The sequence below is a fragment of the Rhinoderma darwinii genome, chromosome 2 (assembly GCF_050947455.1).
Source record: "Rhinoderma darwinii isolate aRhiDar2 chromosome 2, aRhiDar2.hap1, whole genome shotgun sequence".
NCBI classification, from domain to species: Eukaryota; Metazoa; Chordata; class Amphibia; order Anura; family Rhinodermatidae; genus Rhinoderma; species Rhinoderma darwinii.
This window is the reverse complement of record NC_134688.1, coordinates 68,385,966-68,409,404: the sequence shown is the minus strand read 5'-3', so window position 1 is coordinate 68,409,404 and position 23,439 is coordinate 68,385,966. Positions and strand designations below refer to the sequence as shown.

The following is a 23,439-nucleotide window of genomic DNA, read 5'->3' as shown; positions in this document are numbered from 1 at the left end:
CGCCGCCGCTGGACTCTGGAGCAGTGGAAACGTTTCTGTGGAGTGATGAATCACGCTTCTCTATCTGGCGGTCTGATGGAGGAGTCTGGGTTTGGTGAATGCCAGAACATTACCTGCCTGACTGCATTGTGCCAACTGTAAAGTTTGGTGGAGGAGGGATAATGCTATGGGGTTGTTCTTCAGGGTTGGCCTAGACCACTTGGTTCCAGTGAAGGGAAATCTTACTGCTTCAGCATACCAAGACATTTTGGACAATTGTAGCTTGCAACTTTTTGGGAACAGTTTGGGGTTCAGTCCTTTTCTGTTCCAGTATGACTGTGCCCCAGTGCACAAAGCAAGGTCCATAAAGACATGGTTGGGTGAGTTTGGTGTAGAAGAACTTGACTTCTTTAAGAGAAGAGCACATGGTGAGATGTAAGGGCATATGTATGATGGAGGCAGTCCTTGCAGCCGCTAAACAGTGCATTCAAAGAGAATATACTCGAAGCTTGAAAATGGGATAGGTGCCAGGACTCCCCTGTCCCTGGTAGTTATGAGTGTGGTAATGTCAAACAGCGCATCATTATCTTTGCAATGGGGCCCTCTGTTTTCTACGTACATCACTGGTCGGGTAAGGCATCTCCTGATCTCATACCACTTTACAGGTGTAGGGAAGGAAAGAATAATGACAAGGTGATTGTCCAAAACATGGAGAAAACCTATTTGATTAATATTGAGAGCTTCTGAAATCCCTCAATTTCCTAAAGAGGTGTAATTCTCCAACTGATCGTCACAGGGGTCCAAAAAAAAAAAAGCTAATTTAAATTCCTTAGATCCAACATCTGATAAATTGGCATTTGTTTCTATGTACAATACAAGCTGAAACATTTTACAAGCCAAAAGCAGACGACTGAGCAGAAACAACCAATCTGACTAAAAAGCAAAGTTAGGCCCCATGCACACGAACGTGCTTTTGCGGCCGCAATTCCATCGAAAATCCACGGGAGAATTGCGGCCCCATTCATTCCTATGGGGCCATGCACACGACCGTGGTTTCCACAGTCCGTGCATGGCCCCGGAGTCCGGACCGCAGAAAGAACGGGCATGCATTATTACGGCCGCGTTTTTGAAAATAATGGCCGCGGCCATGTGCACAGCCCGCGATTTGCGGGTGGCTCGCGGCTGTCGCTCCGTAGCCGGCCGACCCGGAAATCACGGCCATGCACATGGCTACGGCCGTGTGTATGAGGCCTTAGATTAGCAGATTTTCTGTTAACATTTCATATTGGGGTTTTTTACCGGAAGGTTCTTTACCATGACAAGTTTGTTTTATATTCTTTTCTATATTCAACAGGTAACCTGGAATATATGATAATCTGACACCTATCAGGTCCCATTGATGTTGGCTCAAAGAAATTTGACTGTGTAGAGTCATCATTCAAAAATCATCTTAGTCTTAGGCCCTGTTCACACAGAGTTTTTTTTTTTTTCAGGCAGAATATTCTGCCTCAAAATTCAGTTTGGAATTTGGAATTTTGAGGCAGAATTTGATCTGCCTGCACGCCGTTTGCCGCGTTTTTCACTCACGCCCATTGAGCGCCACAGGCAAAAATGCAGCAAAATATGCTTTATCTGCCTCCCATTGATGTCAATGGGAGGTCAGAGACGTAAACGCCCGAAAATAGGGCATGTCGCTTCTTTTTCCCGCGAGCGTTTTTTTCCGCTTGCGGGAAAAATTCGCCTCCGCCTCCCATTGAAATCAATTGGAGGCATTTTCGTATGTTTTTTGGCGCGTTTTCCGACGCGGTTTCCGCGTAAAAAAACTCAGTGTGAACAGGGCCTTAGCCTCCTGCACAACGGGAATGCATGCTCGACTGCCTCTCCAATCAATATCCTTCCCACTCTGGGGGTGCAGTAAGGAGGATTTTGGGGATTCTAAGCCAGTATTCTCATAATTATTGGGGTCTCAGCTGTAGAGACCTACAGCGATCAGAAAATGATCACATATCCTGTGAATAGGTACGGATGTAGCCATCTTTATCTTGACTCAGATAACTTGCTGCCGCGTGATATCACACAACAAAAGCCATTGAAAAGTCATTGAAAAAGTCAAGTTAAAGGATCTTGTCACTGTGTATTTAATGCGTTAAAAGTCAAGATAAAGACGGCTACATCTGTAATAATCACGGATTCTGAGACAACCCCTTTAACATTATTTACTTGTATGCGGCTCCCAGCCATCACACAAATGTGGTTTACAAGGTATAAAAGTTTGGAGACCGCAGGTATAGTTATACTGTTGTGCTATGTACAATTAATGTATTTCTTGTGTATTGCTTCATAGCTTGCGCTGCGTCGCAGTATACTATATGTACGATGTTTTGTGGTTATTAAACTATATTCAATCAAAAAAAAACTCACATACCTTTACATCAGATGTGTCCCTTTGGCTGTTCCTCCATGATCTTGCCACGGCGGAGAATGTTCGGTCCGGATGATCAAACTTGCCTTCATTGACATTAAGAAAAAATGTAGTGAAGGGTTCCTGTAAAATATAAAACGGAGAGCGTACTCTCATGAGATGGTACTCAATAAGAACAATGCTAAAAATTTGACTACGTTCTTTCAACCAAACAAATATGTATTTGTGATATTTTCTCCTCAATGTACCCGGTCATTATAAAATCACTATAACGTAGCTTGCGGAATCAACACAATTGTATCTGTTTTTATCATTGTCAAACAACTGAAAACTAGTGGCATTACTAGATGTAACCATTGTCGTGTACGGAGAACTGGTTACAATATTATCAGCTTAGGAGCTATGTGAATTCCCTGGCGCCTTCATCTAAACTTATAGCCCAACTTACAGACTTTGAAAACCTATGTTTCTCATCTGTTGCTCCCTCGCACTCCATCTCTCTGGTCTAAGCTATGCTGACCTTAGGTGAGGCAGAGGATTCTGCTCCTGGGTTTGTCCAGGCATGGGAACGAGAACTGGAACAATGGAATAGATCGTTTCTTCTGACACATAAGCTCTCAGTCTCCTGTAAATTACAGGAACTCAACTGTAAAATCCTATCTTAATGGTACAGAACTCCTGTCAAGCTACACAAAGTGCATCCTCAAGTATCCCATCTTTGTTGAAGATGTGGTTCAGTTGCTGGTACAATGTTACATATCTGGTGGGAGGGTCCTGCCATAGCTTCACTGTGGCATGAGGTGCCCTTCTTGTATAATGCTCTATGTCAGGAGCCGGTACAGATCTCTCCAGAAATATCACTATTATCCATACGTCCTGGCTTCGTAAAATAAAAAAGGGACTTCTCCGTCGCTATGTCCTGGCTGTGCGCCAGGTCTTCCCTAGATTGAGGAAATCCACTACTCCTCCATCCAGGTTGAAATGGCTGGAAGCACTAAACTCCCTGATGCATATGGAGGAGATTAAAGCCAATGACAATAACACATATGACACATTTTGTGCTGTATGGTCGACATTAGCCCCGATACCTCTGAAGACGCTGCATCTGCAGTTAAACATGTCGGGGGGGCTCTTTTGAAATTTTTATTTGTTACTGCTGATCTCTGATACGGACTTTGACCTTGGTCAGAGTGCAGCGTGCTGCAGCCACTGACACTTTGAATCTTGCTACTGGCACAAATTGCACTATGCTGGTTACTATCAGCAGTGAACATAACTTTTAATTTCTATGTAGTGTGTCTTTGCTATAATAGCCTAATAAAAATTTGTTATTTTATCTTGCTTGTAGTTGTTAAAAAGGGCCTTTTGCCGGCAGGCAAATATTTCTATTGATTGTTAATTAGCCCACCAACTATCTGAGTCTTGCTTCCATTATTATTGTATAGTCGACATGGTCCCAATTTTGATCCTCTCCAGATATGGATAAATGGCTATCCAATGGTGTATGTGGCTCATGCTGAAACGCGTATCTCCCATTGATGTCAGATTATTGCCAGGTACCCTCTCCTCTCCCATCCTTTCCCATTCTCTCCCTCCTCCCCTATCCTTCTCCCTTTTCTTTCTTTTTGTTTTCTTTTGATCTTTTCTGTTTGTTTTAACATTGTTATAAAGTTTATACTGTAAATTGGAAATTGCCTTAGTACTGACTTTCCGTCTTTATTCCGTATTTACTTCATTTGAGAGTTCGCCCTATTGCTCTAATTGTATTGGAGTAGCAAATATTTTTTTTATCTATATCTTGCTCAGATTAGCGGTTTAATAAAAATATTTTGAACCATAAAATGTAACCATTGAAACAATTGTTGACCAAGCACCAACAAAGGTAAAAAGTAAATATGTCAATAAAAAACAGTATTGAGAATGTGCACAATCAATGTATTATGCTGAATTTTACCCCACCTATTGACTGTTTTAGTCTACGGATTATTATGGAGTGGCTAAGCGGGCTTCTATATTATATAGTTATATATAGTTAAAGCTGTAACAAATTTATGAGGTGTCGTGAACTAAACGTGTATGGCTTCCCATACAGACCAATAACTTATACAGCTGAGTAGGGGCAGTGTGTGGCCATCTTCTATGGGACATAAACTCAAAAATTCTCTGCTTGGATTGAAAGGAACATTAGTGGATACTTGAGTTGTCTTAATTCAATACACGTTGCAACTTTAATTCAATTACTTAAAGCAACCCTCCGGTTCACAGTAAAAATGTCACTTTACATGCAGAATAAAATGGTGCCCTTTTCTTCACGGTTGCTGCCACGCTTTCTTCCATTCTCAGTTCCTGTAAAATGGCCACCAACCGACACCCCCCCAAGCTCCCCGATGGATCAGCGCTGATGATCATCAGCGATTTAAGAGGATGGGGCGTGTCTTAGACTAAAGAAGCACACTGTAACTGCGGCTGCGGACCGTCGCCGCTCCCCATCAGCGAATGGCCGTGACCGCAGCCTCCTGGCCCGTCTGCCAGCATCTCCCTCCATGGAGACGCCAGCTTGTGAGGTCTTCCTGTACAGGACGGTCTAATAGGGTCTGCGCGCACGCACTCGTCCCCTGCAAATGGTCTGCGCGCACGCACTCGTTATATATTGAAAATGTTCCCTTAGTTGTTTCCTGCTCTAAGTATTCCCGTGCCCTGCTACCTGTATCCTGTATCCTGTGTTGTGTTTGTTCCTAAGCCTGTCTATTGTTGGAATCCCGGTGTTTCTCCTGCTATGCCTGCTGTTATACACCACGTCTGGTGTCACCTGCCACTCTTGGTATCATCAGCCACGTCTGGCGCTATCTGCCACGTCAAGCCCCATCTGTGCCAAAGCCTTTGCAACTGTCTGTTCTATCTCAGGTACCCTTGTGCTACGAACATTTTGCATAGACTGACTTGGCCAGCTGCCACTCCGCTACGGCGGAGCAGCCTAGTGAGTCCACATACCCCTAGATAGTGACACACACTGTGCATAGGGTAGCCTGAGAAGCTGGCGGCCATTTTACATACATGAAGAGGGGACTGGGAATGAGATGAACCATGGCAGGCACATTAAAAAGCACATCACCATGTATATTAACTATTCATTCTGGTTGCATAGTGAATTTTTTACTGTTAACCAGTTGGTCGCTTCGATAGTGACCGATGGACACTTCACTGCTTCAGGCCAGAAAACAGATGATATCCGCACTGCTCCTTCAGGTTACAATGGTCTCAGGTTACAATATTTTAAACTTACAAAGGCCTTTTCTGGACCATCTTAACTTCAAACTACATTCAACTTACAAAACCACACACAATGCGGATCTGCCATGCATGCAATTGGCTGGAAGATCTAGCCAATCCGCTTGTGCATTTCATAAAACCCCTGTGAATCAGCACGTGACATTGGGAGTTAGTGATTCCCCGTCTTCCTGCAGCTCCGACTTCCATATGTAAGGACTTTCTTTATCTATATTAGTTATCTGCTTATTTTTCTTTAACCCCTTCCCGACATTTAACCAAAGTGTACATCATGGCTGGGAAAGGGGAAAATTAACTGTGCTCACAGGCTGAGCTCGTTCCATACCCAGCAAGTGTTGGCTGTATGTTACATTCAAGACTTTACACCAGTCCCAGCCGTTTAGTCACTTCGATGTTGTGATAATAATGACCACAGCATCTAAGCGGTTAGAAAGAGAGAGGGCCCTCCTTCATCCCATCGACCCCCCCGGCAACGCGATCACGGGGTACCGATGGTTGTCATGGCAGCCTGGGGGCCTAAGGAAGGCCCCAAGGTCTGCTCTCTTGGTTCTCCTCCCTTAATAGGAGCTGGTAAAGATTACAATACACTGTAATACATAAGTATTGAAGTGTAGTGTACCAGCGATCAAACGATCCCTTGTCCAAGTCTAATCAGTAGGAAGAGTAAAAATTCAGTGCTTTAAAACTTGATTTCCACTTAATAAAAGCGTTAAATATTAAAATAAAAAATAAAACTTTTTCCATTTTTCCCTTAAACTAATGTAAAAAAAATAAACATAATTGGTATCATCGCATTCGTAAAAGTATGAATTATTCTAATGTAATGTTATTTAACCAGCAGGAAGAATGCCGTTAAGAAAAAAAAGTTGACTTAGCCGATCACGAAAAACATAGGAGGAATTGCTGTTTTATTCCAATTCCACCCCACAAAGAATTTTCATTTACGTATCCAAGTACATTATATCGCACATTAAATGGTGGCATTAAAAATGACAATTCCTCCCACAAAAAAAACAAGCTTTAATACTGCTATGTTGGTGGGAAAAAAAAAAAATTATGGCTTTTGGAAGGCGAGAAGGAAAAAATGTCAAATGGCTGCAGCGGCAAGGGATTAATCCTCACAGTTTCTTATTTTGAGGTGAGATTTCTGTTCTTTGGAACCAATTACCAGTTTTTCATAGAGTTATGGCCTAAAGTTACAAGATTTTCAAGTTACAATGATCGTTCCGGAACTAAATAATATTGTAACCTGAGGAACCCCTGTAAAGTAAAGCCATTAGGCGACATTATATACATTACAGCAAATTGTTCCAAGAAAGTTTCCATATAAAAACCTTCACAGCTGATAAGTGTACAAAATAAATGTACAGCTAAACTGATCACTACAAAGCGAAACAATTACGCAGCACAAAAAGTACAAATCTCTGTAAGATGTTTCTGTGCCAAGAACTGGATTTCCACTCTCTCTATGTAAAGCTGCAAACACACAACTGATTTTCGGTTGTATTGCTCCACAGCATGGTTTTACCCACAGCTGGGGGTAGATTATACCAGCATGCCGCCTGAATTATCTGCTTACAAGGCTTTTAAATAATAAATCATATTTACTTAAACATGCACAGTTGGCAATAGTGAAATAATAATTTACATTAGATTTGCATACACTTGCAATTAAATTAAATTGGGGGTAGGGTTTGTTAATAAAGGAGTGAACAAAACATATCAGCATAAAAACAGTACAGTATATCTGAAAACATATCTATTAAAAAAATAAAAAAGTCTTTATCTAGCTGAAGGCATAGTATCCACAATACAGAATAACGGCTTACATAATAAGTATTACAGTCAAAACTATGTGAATGGTAAAAGCTGATAATGTTGCAGTCTGCTTGGGGAACCTCGTCCATTGTAGAGAACAAGTTGCTACACTGCCACCTGAATGGATCACTGCAGGGCCCCACACCTTGATGATGCCAACTTTTAATGACAAGGCCTATAGTACATCCAGGTAGCAGTGTTGCTGCCTGTACCTTGTAAAGTATGCATTTCCAGGACCAGTGTGGATGCAGAGGACCAAGTGGCCTGTTCCATTCTAAAGTCATATAAATGTTAAAGCGACCCTCTGGTCCCGGGACTGAATTTTAAGAATTATGGAGTAATATCACATATTGCTCTTCAGTTGTGCTCCTTTGCTGTGGATCCACCGTTTTTGGATCCCCTGTGCTGTCCCAAAATGAACAATTGAGCAGTTCTGTCCAATCCGTGAACAGAGGGAGTGTCTTAGACTCCGTCTGAGAAGCACTGTGGCCATTTTTAGACAACACAGAGGGGAGCCTAAAATGGCATAGGGGCACAAATGGATGGCACCAGGTAATATTACTCCATATACCCCATCACATGTATAATTTTGTCGGGAGAGTGGAGGGTCCCTTTAAACTGTATCTAAACGTTTGGCAAACTTCTGACATGTCATAAGTTTGGATTGGTGGGGGTCTGAGCACTGAGACCCCCACCAATCGCTAGAACGAAGCAGCTGAAGCGCTCGTGTGAGCGCTCAGCCGCTTCGTGTCTGTTCAGCTTTTTACGGAAAGCCGATTTATCGGAGTACGGGCTCATAGACTTTCTATTGAGTCCGTACACCAATACATTTATTTCCAGAAAAAGCCGAACAGACACGAAGTGGCTGAGCGCTCACACAAGTGCTTCAGCTGCTTCGTTCTAGCGATTGGTGGGGGTCTCAGTGCTCGGACCACCACTAATCCAAAATTTTGACATGTCAGAAGTTTGTTAAATGTTTAGCTGCACTTTAAGCGCTGTTTTTTAAAGCCATTACAACACATGGAAACATAAGTCTAATGTCTAATGCAATTTTATTGCCCCTCCATTTGACAGTGAAAATGTACAGACTCAAAAGTTCCTTTAAACACAACCTATTATCTCTCCTCTCAGGTCTGTTTTAAAAAATACTTCCATTCCTTATAAAATAACAGTCCTGAAGTATCTTTTCTTAGAACTCTGCATTTGTCTGCCTACAGAGTCTGAAGTAGTCAACACCGATTGGATAGTGTGTAAGGACATGCTCCATTGATAAGGGGAATGGTAACGTAAAGTAGTCAATTTATTCATACATTCCCAGGAGGAGTATTAGAGGCACGGCATATTGCAGAGTTCTAAGAAAAGATGCTTTCCAAAATGGTTATTTTATGGAAATTGTATTTATTAAAACATACATGTCAGGAGAGTTGACAGATCATTTTTAAATGCTTTTAAAGCCAATAAAGAAAGCTGAAAATCTTTATATGACTCTAGGCCCTGACGATGTGCTGGTTAATTCTGAGTGCATCTCATTCTGTAGTCACACTGAGAAGCATCTCTCTCCTTCGGCCAGAATATCCTGAGGCCATTCCAAACACAGCGTTGCCCAGTCCAGCAGTAAATTAGATGCCATCACTAGATTGCAAACATGTAATAATTATTCCTAAACTCTCGTCACACGTTTCATAACTGTAGCTCCGTATCCACAAGACTCTGGTCCACTCCGAAGTTAATTTATTTTTGTCATTGCATTCTCCTCTGGTGTAAAACATGCAATGACAGGTTGCAATGCTACAAGGCTACTGCTGCCTTGATCGGTTTGTAAACTGGCAGTGCCATGGAAATTAATTGTGCTATGTGTCACCCATTAAAAGAACAAAGCAGCCAGCAAAAAAAATAGCCTGTAGCATATAGAGACCTTTCTGGATAAACAAACAAACACACAGAATCAATGTACTGAAATGTAGGGCTCGTATTTTAGACTCATTAGCTTCTAAGGTCTAATGGGTGGGAAAGAGCCGCTGACTTGCCAAAAGGTCCGCTAGGTACTCTAAGCGATTCCATTTTATGTAATTTCTCCTTTTTCTTTTTTTATAGCGACACTAATGTTCTTTTTTAACAAACTATTGATTTTGTCAAAAGTTCTGACCTATGTGGAAATATTGGAGAGACCCTGTCACTATGACAAACCTCTTAAAATTATAGCACTGGTGTGATACTCTAATAGAGCTATACTAGTTAGTGTCATAGCATTCGCTAAAATGTACCCCCCAAAGTGCCAAACGAAGAATTGATGTAGAAAGTCTATTGGAAAATTGTACAACTTTTCATTATACAAAGTGTAACCTTCATTTACTAAAACGGTAATACCCCTTTAACACCCTAAGAGCCAGAACAATTTCTTCATATTTCCTCTTTGCATCCCGGTGCTCATAACTTTTTAATTTTTGTTTTTGCGGGGCGAGTTGTACTTTATGTAGGTGCCATTTTTTGGTACATTTCCGTTATTCTTTAACTTATAATAATTTTTATTTTGGCAAAAATGCATAAAAAAAAGGAGTCCCATGGCAAGTTTTTATTATTTTTTTTTTACAGTATACACCGATCATCATAAATGATGCTATACATTTGTTGTACAGGTTGTTATGGTTGTGGTGATACCAAATATGTGTATATTATTTTATGTTTTAGGACTTATATTTAATAAAGTTTATTTATTGCAAAAAAATGTGCATTTGTGTATATTGTTTTGCAGATTTTTTTTCTTTAACATTACTTTTTTTTCTTTATTTACTTTACTTTTCTTTTTAATCCCATAGGGGGATTTCACATTTTTATTTTTTAACTGTAATGTACTGGCATATGTCTATACGACTGTACATTAGAATGTACACCAATAGTAAACAGGCAGTTGATACAGGAAATATGATCAGGCAGCCCTGGGGTCCTTCAATGGACCCTGGGCTGTCTGCCCATAGACTGTATGTTCCTGCATCGCATCGCAGGGATTCCGTGCCCCCCTCACTTTTTCCCTCTGAATGATGCGATCAGCTTTAATCCCAGCATTCAAGAAGTTAACGGTGGAGTTCAGAGGTTTCTCTGATCTCCGGCATTAGAGCGGAACTGCGACTGCATGCCGCAAGATTAGCATGACAAGTATACTCGTCATGATGCGGCAACGTCCTGCCACTCATGACAAGCATACACGTCATGTGTTGTCAAGTTGTTTAACTTTGTTACCTTTGTTATAACATTGTAATATCAGTATGAGCTTTGCTCTCAACACCAGTCATGACTTTCTTCATAACCACAGTTGCTGGTTGAGAAAACCTTCTTAAAGAGAACCTTTCACCTCCCCATACATGTGCAGATGAGTGCAGCATGTAATGGGGAGGGCTGAACAAACCCTGGGGCACTTTACATTTTTTTTCTACCTCCCTCCGTTATTTAGATATCGGTGCCGTTATATTTGGCGCCCGATATTTAAATAACCCCCTGAACAGTCAACGGGGTGTGCCACTGCTACAGACAGTGTAAGAGTTGTTGAGAGGAGAGCGCTCTCATCTCTTCAGCTCTTGCGAGAGATCAGTCTTGTATTGTCTGCCGAACTGGCAAGGGCGCGTGTTTCTGCTATGGACAGTGTAAGCGCTCCCCATCTCTTACACTGTCCGTAGCAGTGACACGCCCCATTGCAAGTTCAGCAGACGACTAATCTTGAAAGCTGAAGAGTGAGAGCGTGGGCACGCACACTCTCTCTCCTCGCTCTTGCTGTAACACTGTCCACATCTGATTGGACAGTGTCACAGCCATAGTAACACGCCCGCTTGCCAGTACATGCCCCGTTGACTGTTCAGGGGGTTATTTAAATATCGGGCGCCAAATATAACGACACCGATATCTAAATAACAGAGGGAGGTAGAAAAAAAAATGTATGGGGAGGTGAAAGGTTCTCTTTAAATACTGGGGCAGATTTTCTAAGCTGTCTAAAATTTAGACATCATAAACTTAGACCAGGCAGTCTGAAGATGAAGATAAATTGAGCGCACTTTGCTACACATTTTTCCCTTCCTTATACCAGCTCTTGGTTGGCTTAGTTTTCGCTTGGCATATGTAGGTGCATTTTGGTTTATTTTAAGCCACACCCATTTTAAAGACCTCTTAAAAATGTCTAGTGAGGAGAAAACATTTGTTCTTAAATTAGTCTAAACTGAAATTGCACCAAAATTTCTAACATTTTTCAACACATTCTAGATGCAGACACAGTAGTGCCCAGAAGTGTTTTCATATTTTCAATGTGGTAATTGAGCCAAGAAATGTAGTGCGGCCTCCAGGCTGAAGCGACCAATGGTTACCCTTCGACAATTCCTTTAAATTTCTTAGTTTACTATTTTTAGTTTGTATACCTATACTGCTATCGGTCTCTAGTTTGCTTTCTTCTCAGTATCTCTTGAGGGACTATATAAAACTAAGATCATAGCACACATTTTATGATCTGCAAAATTACAGTCAACATTCCTTCTGTAAAATTCCAATCAAAATATCGCTAATGTAACGCTAGCATAAGTATACATATTTCATGTACAGTACCAGGAGCGGACAGACCAACTTGCACTTTTTATAAACATACTATTAGATTCAGGAGTGATGTGGCTTTTCTTGGCTTCTTTTCTGAATTAGTAATGAGCTTAAGGTCACCTAGTTTCCCCCTGGCGGTCCTAATAACCCATATGCCAAACAAACAAACTTTTAGTATATGCTGGTGTGTTATTTTTCTTAGGGAACATTTGGATACAGTTACAAGAGAACGTGGGAAAGCTAGGAGCCCATGTATCTGCTCACCTTGCCGAGTAACAGAGGGTTAGTCCTTTAGATCGTGTATATTCTTTCGCTATGAAACTGATCACCAGCCCCAAGTTCAGAGTAAGACTGCTGCGCTTGTGATTGACCAAAAACATTCTACATGACCCTCTCCTCCAATTTTTTGTTCTTTTTTTTTATGTTCATGTTTTACAGTGATGTTCTATGATCTGCTGAGTTACAATTGTTCTGTATTAACCATAATTTTACATAGAGAAAGAGCCCTTCCCCTTGAGACCTTCCCGTCAGGGGAATCCGCGAACGGAAATCATAGCTTTCCGCTTGGATTACCATTGATTTCAATGGTAACGCTTCTGTTGCTAATGGTTTCCGTTTGTCTCCTTTCCATAAGGTTTAAGTTTTTTTGTCCGAATCAATAGCATAGTCGACTACGCTATTGATTCCGCCAAAAATCCGGAAAGCTTAAGGAACGGAGACAAATGGAAACCATTAGCAACGGCAGCGTTACCGTTGAAATCAATGGTAATGCAAACGGAAAGCTATGGTTTAGTTTACTTCCGTTCGTGGGTTCCAAAACAAAAAAACAGCCCCACCCCCTTGGGGCGGTGGGATGGGCGGGGCAGCAAAATCTTAAATGGCACGGAGGGGTCGAGTGGGGGCTCATTTGAAAGCTCTTTCAATACAAAAACGTTGCTGCAAGCGATTTTGAGATAGGATTTTTTTTGCTGAGATATTTAAAGTGATCATCTTCATTATCGGCTACCGCGGGTGTTAGAATTACCCAAAATGTACCGCGCAGGTAAAATCCTAAATGTGCGTGAGCGTGTGTGTGTGAACTTGGGAATGTCACATCAAGGTGACTTAAAATTACGTATTATTACAATCGGCCTCGACGATACAAAATGGACCTTGTCTACGATTGTAAGATGATTTCATGTGTACACATTTCGGTAGTCGCTTATTGTGCTCCACTCGAGACAGATGTATGAGGATTATCATGTACAGTGAGCAGAACATCTAAAGCTTTTTTATCATTACTCGCATGTTTGGGTCTTCCGGATCTTGGTGCGTCTTTAATTGAATCGGTTATTTAGAAACGATGAACAGTTCTTTTAACAGCTGACAATGAAATTGGATCACGGATAGGATAAGTGGCATTGAATAAAGCCGCTACTTCTCGATAGGATCTTATTTTTTCCTCGCCATACCCTCTCATCATCAATAAAGTGATCCTTTCCGTTTCGGTCAAATGCATTTTGTGATATGACATTAGAAATGTACCAAAATGAATATGACTCTCCGAATTAGCGCTCTCTGAAATTCACAAGCGACTACCGAAATGTGTACACATGAAATCATGTCACAATCGTAGACAAGGTCTATTTTGTATCGCCGAGGCCGATTGTAATAATACGTAATTTAAAGTCACCTTAAATCCCACCAAATTTCAACCCTCTACCCCGAGTCGTTTAAAAGTTATAAGGGCGTTCCGGAACTTTTGGTGGGCACTGTATATATAAAATTTACTTTGCTGTATTACACTAATCTCTGCAGACATGAGAAAAAAATATTCCTAAGTCTAGGAAAGATTTTAGACTGCACCAGCTAAGACGATTGGTAGATAAAGAATCTGCTGCCTCCAAAATTTGCACAAGAACCGTCCTTGGGCAGCAGAGTCACAGTTGGCAGCCTGTCTACCCTACAGTTACCCAGATGATATTGGGCTCCCCAAGACTAGTGGGCCGTGGCATCTACTCCGGTCCCAAACCTGTAGATATTGGGCAAGGGCTTATAAAATAAAAACATCAACCTCTGCTCTTAGCTGAAAAGGAGTGACTATTACTGAGGGGAAGTTCCCCTATGAGGCAGATCACCCAGTCAAGCTAGAAGAAGGAGTTGCTACAAAGAATGCATTTTGTTTCAATGAAGTTACACATTGTATCATATGACCCCTCTCAGCCAATTAGCAGCTGGAAGAGGGTCATGTGGAAAACACTATTGTCCTCAGAAACAGGAATCCAAGACTCCTACTTTCAGAGCTCCTGACTGGCCGTGAGGGACCACGTGATACACCATGTGATTTCACAGAACCAGGAAGTGCTTTCTTTTCAGACACCACTGTTTGACACTTTGAGGGACGGGACGGGGGACTGTTTAGTGAGTGTAACTGAAAAGACTAGTGTAACTTTATTAGGGTATCATAATATTCTCATTTTAATTGGTCTGTTCTTATTCTTTATATAATGAAGAGTTATACAATTTTCCAATATATCTTCTGTATCAATTCTTTGCAATTTTCTAGATCTCTCCTTGAAGTTATTCAACAAGAATGTTCATTGTTTACTTCGATTGGTTAAAAATCTATTTGTGGTCATGTGACAATCCCACAACTGTTTGGTTCGTTGCAAGACAGACCACTGATAACTGTACTGTAACGATCCATGCACCTGTGTGTCCATCACATGACCAATGTGACAAATTTATATCCCCTAGAAGTAAACAATAAAATGACTACAAGCGGAGATCTTGAAAACCATGAAGAAAAGAAGCAGAAAGTTTATTAGAAAACGGTCTAACTTTTTACCATACAATGAATACGCTTTATTTGCTGAAACGGTAATACCCATTAAAGGTACCCGCTTGAGCTACATCTATAAACATATGTTGGTTGTATTGTATATAAACAGAACTTGGATGAAAATTTACCACGGCTGAGAATTGTGGGAAGTATTACCAGCAGCGCTGGAAAATGTGTTTTACATTGTAATATTAGTCATGAGTGCCAGCTCAGCTCTCAACATCCGTCATGACTTTCCTCATAACCACAGTTGCTGGTTGAGAAAACCTTCTTACATAGATGTGTCACTCAAATAACTGCTGCTCAGAATTTTTTACATTTTCAAGTCAATTTGGTATTTGATTTCACTGATCACATCGCAGATTGTGTGAGAAGAGAGCAGACACCTGACAACTTAATGGAATTTACAATTAGTCACTAACAGGCTTATGGTAAAAGGGTGGACAATGTAAAGGAGATGGATCCAGATGAAGTGTCACCGTCAAATGTAACTTAAAATGTAACCTCGTGTGTATCCTGCTCAGATATGAAGACAGAGAAAACAAACCCAGGAGACTTGGCATAGCTGCTTCATTCTGGCATAAATGCCCACAATGCCCTCCCAGTTATACAGCTTTTATATAAGGCTACAAAGTGCAGGTGAATGCATGTATATAAGAATGACATCATTTTAACCTTTTTTCAGAAGAATTTCAATCATTCGCGTTTGCAGTGTATGTTTTACCATCAGCAAAAACACGATAGCTTTGTGTTTCTGCAAGTGCAGCAAAAGGGGTGGTCCACATATTATTTATTACATTTTTCTGTTAAATCATGCAAATCATAAATATTTTTTAATTGAAATCATTAAAAAAAACAACAATCTTTTTCTGTCTAGATCAGGGGTCTCAAACTCGGCCGGGTAAGTGGGCCGCATATAGAAAAAATGGGAAGTTGACGGGCCGCATTACTTTCAAATTTGATACAATACAAAATTATTGATACTCAATAAGTTATTTGAACTACTATAACACTATATTACTAGAATAATAATACTACATTACTATAATAATACCGCTAGGTTTAAAATTTGAAATATTTCTCCAAGTGCTTATTTCAACAATCCAGCTTTCCAGTTTAAGTGTCGCTAAATGCAGTCCGGCGGCTCAGTTAGCACACGTCAAGATTGGGCAGCCCCTTTTTAGATAGTGCCGCAGTGCCCTCTGTGGATGCTGCCGCAGTGCCCTCTGTGGATGCTGCCGCAGTGCCCTCTGTGGATGCTGCCGCAGTGCCCTCTGTGGATAATGCAACATACCCCTAGATAAGGCCACAGTGCCCTCTGTAGATAAGGCCACAGTGCCCTCTGTAGATAAGGCCACAGTGCCCTCTGTAGATAAGGCCACAGTGCCCTCTGTAGATAAGGCCACAGTGCCCTCTGTAGATAAGGCCACAGTGCCCTCTGTAGATAAGGCCACAGTGCCCTCTGTAGATAAGGCCACAGTGCCCTCTGTAGATAAGGCCACAGTGCCCTCTGTAGATAAGGCCCCAGTGCCCTCTGTAGAGGCTGCCCCAGTGCCCTCTGTAGAGGCTGCCCCAGTGCCCTCTGTAGAGGCTGCCCCAGTGCCCTCTGTAGAGGCTGCCCCAGTGATGTCAGGGGCTTGCCCAGAGCTGGAGTCCCAGACAGAGCGCTAGTAGGCTCTTCCTGGGACCCCAGCTGTGCTGCTGACATCACTGGGACTCCTGCTCTGGGGAAGCCCCTGACATCATTGTCGATGTATGGACAGCGATGTCAGAGGCTTCCCCAGAGTCCCGGAGCAGAGCCGATAATAGCGCTCTGCCCGGGACTCTGCTCTGGGGAAGACCCTGACACACTGTCCATATATGGGCAGCGATGTCAGGGAATTCCACAGAGTCCCGGAGCAGAGCCGATACTAGCGCTCTGCCCGGGACTCCGCTCTGGGGAAGACCCTGACACACTGTCCATATATGGCCAGGTATGTCAGGGAATTCCGCAGCGTCCCAGAGCACAGCCTATACTAGCGCTCTGCCCGGGACTCCGCTATGGGGAAGACCCTGACACACTGTCCATATATGGGCAGATATGTCAGGGAATTCCGCAGCGTCCCGGAGCAGAGCCTATACTAGCGCTCTGCCCGGGACTCTGCTATGGGGAAGACCCTGACACACTGTCCACATATGGGCAGCGATGTCAGGGAATTCCACAGAGACCTGGAGCAGAGCCGACACCAGCGCTCTGCTCGGGACTCCGGCTCTGGGGAAGCCCCAGACATCGCTGTTCATATGTGGACAGCGATGTCAGGGAATTCCACAGAGTCCAGGAGCAGAGCCGACACCAGCGCTCTGCTCGGGACTCCGGCTCTGGGGAAGCCCCAGACATCGCTGTTCATATGTGGACAGCGATGTCAGGGAATTCCACAGAGTCCAGGAGCAGAGCCGACACCAGCTCTCTGCTCGGGACTCCGGCTCTGGGGAAGCACCAGACATCTCTGTTCATATGTGGACAGCGATGTCAGGGAATTCCACAGAGTCCAGGAGCAGAGCCGACACCAGCGCTCTGCTCCGCTCTGGGCAAGACCCTGACACACTGTCCATATATGGGCAGCGATGTCAGGGAATTCCACAGAGTCCCGGAGCAGAGCCGACACCAGCGCTCTGCTCGGGACTCCGGCTCTGGGGAAGCCCCAGACATCGCTGTTCATATGTGGACAGCGATGTCAGGGAATTCCAGAGTCTCGGAGCAGAGCCGATACTAGCGGCTCTGTGTCCCGCGGGCCGCAGATGACAGCCCCAGGGGCCGCATGCGGCCCGCGGGCCGCGTGCTTGAGACCCCTGGTCTAGATAGTGCTGTTACATACTTGTCATAGCGCCCTCTGGTGTTCTTCTTTCTCCCTCTCAGAACTACCACCTTACGGGGCAGATTTACCAAGGCGTTTCATATGCCAGTTTTAGTATTATGCCCGCAGGAGAAAAATGCGGCTAATTTACTAAGAGGCACTTTGCCTCCTAATAAATTTGTCTTAAGTGCACCAGCTACGAGCTGCAAGATTTCCCCTGAAATTTGCGCCAATTACTTGAAAAAACTCTAGTAAATGTGTCAGGCTACATGTGGATCTGTTCCTTAGCTAAACTCTACGGCATTTTAAAGTTTTTGTTTTTTTGCATAAATTGCAACTTTTGATGCATTGGTGACTTTTCTGTGCCAGAATTTTTTTTTTTATAACCCCCCCCCCCCTACTAGTTTTGTGATCACACATGCTTAGTAGTTTAGCCCCAATGACCGCATCCTCTTGTACACAGGCGGATGGAGTAATTGTGCAGGCCATTCAATAAGGATCGGCGCACTAAAAAAGGCCTCTTCTCAGTGGCACTGAACACATTAGATGGACATTCTGACAAGGGCATCGAAACAACACCAGGGGGCACCATAACAAGTATGTAACAGCAATGTCTATACACGAAGAATTTTTTATAATGGTTAAAATTAAATAATTATGGATTTGTGTGATCTAACTGAGAAGTATTTAATTGTGGGACAACGTGTTTAATATTATGGCTAGGGCTCTGTAGTGTTGGTTCTAAGTTATGGAAAAATTGCAAGAAAACTTTTACCATGACTTTTCCCAATGGATATAAAAATCTTGTTTCCTTACGGGAGAAAAGTCACAAGTGACCTCGAGACTAGTAAAAAATATAAATTTAAGTAATAAATTCTAAAATAAAAAACAAAAAACTCTTGTGTATACAGGGAGCAGGTTCTGCATAAAAGTGCGGCTTCTTTTCTAAGGATGGAATAACATTGCAATGCGGAGATTGTATTCAGTATAGTCTATTTGTGGCGGAAGTCCTGGTGTACCGTCCTGGCAAAGTAAACAGAGTAGCATCTTAAAACACAACCAACCCCGCTGACCAAAATATACTTACGATTCTAACAAGCCAGCACAGCGTGAAGGTGGATGTGGAGTAATGAGTATTGTAATGATAGGGTGGAGTTTGATCGTCTTCCCAGGTCTCATAACGCTCGGCATAAAACACTGCTCTCTTTGGATTCAAAGCACCGATAGGCTAGAAAACAAAAATAACAAAAATTTCTTAGACATGAATTTTGCTTAATCCACATTTAAACAGCTGTGTATATTCACTGTAACCCTTCCAGGATAGTAGCTGCAAAATTCACAAATTTATCATTAACTCTCATGGTAAAAGGAGAATGCAGGTCGGTGTTAGATTTCAGAGATAATGCCATAGATGTTGTCATATGAACACGGACACCTGACAATCTAATAATTTAGCAATAGACAACAGTATGTATAATACGGCTCTGCGTAATCTCAAAGCCTTATCTATCAGGGTTAACACACAACGTTGGGGGTTGAAGTGTTCAAATACCCCTGTCACATTCCAGCTAACTAAATGACAACTTGATTTGCTTCACACACAGTTCTAGAGAACACAACATGCATGGAAATAGAAAAAAAAGAGATAAATCATTCAAAAAACTACGGTGGAGATATAAAATGAAATATAAACGTGTAATATTTTCCAAGAAGAACTGAATATACTGTATATGTACGGAGTAAAGCGGCAGACTGAGCGATCAGTCCATTGGGAGGTGTTTAAGGGTCCAACAGTTGAGAGGACCCCCAGACCACACATCCACCCGACACTGCAGGTCGTGTCCCACATTAAGAGACAGAGTGCCACAAAGGTCCACTTTTAAACACCATTTTATTTTAAGGTCCAAAATGCTTTGCTGGTAAATTTTATAATTTATCTTTATAGGGTACAGAGTGTAGTTTTTCTGTACAGAGGTCCCCTGCTTACCTTAACATAGCCATAGCATTACATGACAGAATTCTGCCCACCTGCAGCCACCATTAGGGGGAGCTTATGAGCTTACAGCATACGCAGTTCAATAGAAGCTGTATTTATCCGCAAGTAGTGAGCTCCCGATAACGGTGGTTGTAGACAGCCTGAATTTTCAGAAATCTGGAGAGGACATTCCAACGTGGACTTTCACATTAAATCAGTAGTCCAGGGAAAGTGGCTAGGGATTGTTTTGGTCTAACACTGACACAGAAAGTATGCATTCACTTTGGTCCTGGCTTCCCTGTGAACAGAGGACACTTCATGCCAAAGCTTTCATGGCCAATTAAACTCCCCAATACCAATGTTGCAAAACTTTAATTGCGATATACTGAGCATTTGTTGGAATAAAAGGGAAGGCTACCCAGATAATGAACCTTAGAATATGCTTTTCAGTGTCCACAACTTAACAATATTTATTCACTGAAGCCCAGCAACCCTTAAACTGCAGTACCCGACACAGCTACCTCCATTCGTGTGTGGCTAAGTCTGATACTACAGCTTAGCCCAGTGGTCTCAAACACACAGACGCAGCCTGCAGGCCACATGTGGCCCCTGAGGCAGTCATATACGGCCCACGGGGCACCGTAGTTCCTTTGGGAGAAGAGAAAGCAGGCTGAAGGAGGAGTGTGCCAGCGCTCCTTCATGACATGTGTGCGCGTGACTATCTATAGGGTGTGTCTGTGTGTATGGCACAATCTTCAAAGGGGGCACTGTGGCATTATCTACAGAGGGCACTGTGGCATTATCTACAGAGGGCACTGTGGCATTATCTGCAGAGGGCACCGTGGCATTATCTGAAGAGGGCACCGTGACATTATCTGCAGAGGGCACCGTGACATTATCTGCAGAGGGCACCGTGGCATTATATGCACGGGGCACCGTGGCATTATATGCAGGGGGCACCGTGGCATTATATGCAGGGGGCACCGTGGCATTATATGCAGGGGGCACCGTGGCATTATATGCAGGGGGCACTGTGGCATTATCTACAGGGGGCACTGTGGCATTATCTACAGGGGGCATTGTGGCAGTATCTACAGGGGGCACTGTGGCAGTATCTACAGGGGGCACTGTGGCAGTATCTACAGGGGGCACTGTGGCAGTATCTACAGGGGGCACTGTGGCAGTATCTACAGGGGGCACTTTGGCAGTATCTAAAGAGGGCACTTTGGCAGTATCTAAAGAGGGCACTGTGTCACTATCTAAAAAGGCTGCCTAATCTTGACATTCTTGTGTCTGACAAATGCTGCCAACTGAGCAGCCAGACTGCATTTAGCGGCAGTTAAACTGGATTGTTAAAATAAGCACCTGGAGTAAACTCGCAAATTTTTGTTACGTTTAAACCTAGTGCTATTATTATAGTAATGTAGTATTATAGTAATGTAGTATTATTATTGTAATAATGTTATAGTAATGTAGTATTATAGTAATGTAGTATTATTATTGTAGTAATGTTATAGTAATGTAGTATTATTATAGTAATGTAGTATTTTTATAGTAATGTAGTATTTTTATAGTAATGTATTATTACAGTAATGTAGTATTGTTATAGTAATGTAGTATTATTATAGTAATGTAGTATTATTATAGTAATGTAGTATTTTTATAGTAATGTATTATTATAGTAATGTAGTATTGTTATAGTAATGTAGTATTATAGTAATGTGGTATTATAGTAATGTGGTATTATTATAGTAATGTAGTGTTGTTATAGTAATGTGGTATTATTATAGTAATGTAGTGTTATGGTAATATAGTATTATTATAGTAATGTAGTGTTATTATTATAGTAATGTAGTGTTATGGTAATGTAGTGTTATGGTAATGTAGTGTTGTTATTATTATAGTAATGTAGTGTTATTATTATAGTAATGTAGTAGTAGTATAGTAATGTAGTATTATTATTATAGTAATGTAGTATTATTATAGTAATGTAGTATTATTGTTATAGTAATGTAGTATTATTATAGTAATGTAGTATTATTATAGTAATGTAGTATTATTGTTATAGTAATGTAGTATTATTATAGTAATGTAGTATTATTGTTATAGTAATGTAGTATTATTATAGTAATGTAGTATTATTGTTATAGTAATGTAGTATTATAGTAATGTAGTATTCATATAGTAATGTAATATTATTGTTATAGTAATGTAGTATTATTATAGTAATGTAGTATTATTATAGTAATGTAGTATTTTTATAGTAATGTATTATTATAGTAATGTAGTATTATTATAGTAATGTGGTATTATTATAGTAATGTGGTATTATTATAGTAATGTAGTGTTGTTATAGTAATGTGGTATTATTATAGTAATGTAGTGTTATGGTAATATAGTATTATTATAGTAATGTAGTGTTATTATTATAGTAATGTAGTGTTATAGTAATGTAGTGTTATGGTAATGTAGTGTTATTATTATAGTAATGTAGTATTATAGTAATGTAGTGTTATGGTAATGTAGTGTTATTATTATAGTAATGTAGTATTATAGTAATGTAGTGTTATGGTAATGTAGTGTTATTATTATAGTAATGTAGTATTATAGTAATGTAGTGTTATGGTAATATAGTATTATTATAGTAATGTAGTATTATTATAGTAATGTAGTGTTATAGTAATGTAGTGTTATGGTAATGTAGTGTTATTATTATAGTAATGTAGTGTTATAGTAATGTAGTGTTATGGTAATGTAGTGTTATTATTATAGTAATGTAGTATTATAGTAATGTAGTGTTATGGTAATATAGTATTATTATAGTAATGTAGTATTATTATAGTAATGTAGTGTTATGGTAATATAGTATTATTATAGTAATGTAGTGTTATTATTATAGTAATGTAGTGTTATAGTAATGTAGTGTTATGGTAATGTAGTGTTGTTATTATTATAGTAATGTAGTGTTATTATTATAGTAATGTAGTAGTAGTATAGTAATGTAGTATTATTATTATAGTAATGTAGTATTATTATAGTAATGTAGTATTATTATAGTAATGTAGTATTATTGTTATAGTAATGTAGTATTATTATAGTAATGTAGTATTATTGTTATAGTAATGTAGTATTATTATAGTAATGTAATATTATTGTTATAGTAATGTAGTATTATAGTAATGTAGTATTCATATAGTAATGTAATATTATTGTTATAGTAATGTAGTAATGTAGTATTTTTATAGTAATGTATTATTATAGTAATGTAGTATTATAGTAATGTAGTATTATTATAGTAATGTAGTGTTGTTATAGTAATGTAGTATTATTATAGTAATGTAGTGTTGTTATAGTAATGTGGTATTATTATAGTAATGTAGTATTATAGTAATGTAGTATTATAGTAATGTAGTATTATTATAGTAATGTAGTGTTGTTATAGTAATGTAGTATTATTATAGTAATGTAGTGTTGTTATAGTAATGTGGTATTATTATAGTAATGTAGTGTTATGGTAATATAGTATTATTATAGTAATGTAGTGTTATTATTATAGTAATGTAGTGTTATTATTATAGTAATGTAGTAGTAGTATAGTAATGTAGTATTATTATTATAGTAATGTAGTATTATTATAGTAATGTAGTATTATTGTTATAGTAATGTAGTATTATTATAGTAATGTAGTATTATTGTTATAGTAATGTAGTATTATTATAGTAATGTAGTA

General features: G+C 40.4%; 1 protein-coding gene across 7 annotated transcripts in view; it reads right to left on the bottom strand.

The window, feature by feature from the left end:
- NBEA (neurobeachin) overlaps positions 1 to 23,439 on the bottom strand; it is a 575,138-nt gene that overhangs the window by 66,099 nt on the left and 485,600 nt on the right. For all 7 annotated transcript variants that reach the window (XM_075851713.1, XM_075851718.1, XM_075851715.1 and 4 more), the window contains 2 exons: positions 18,822 to 18,962; positions 2,405 to 2,524 (listed from right to left, as the gene is read on the bottom strand). In XM_075851713.1, coding sequence (XP_075707828.1) covers positions 2,405 to 2,524; positions 18,822 to 18,962 — 261 coding nt within the window. The remainder of the gene's footprint in view (positions 1 to 2,404; positions 2,525 to 18,821; positions 18,963 to 23,439) is intronic.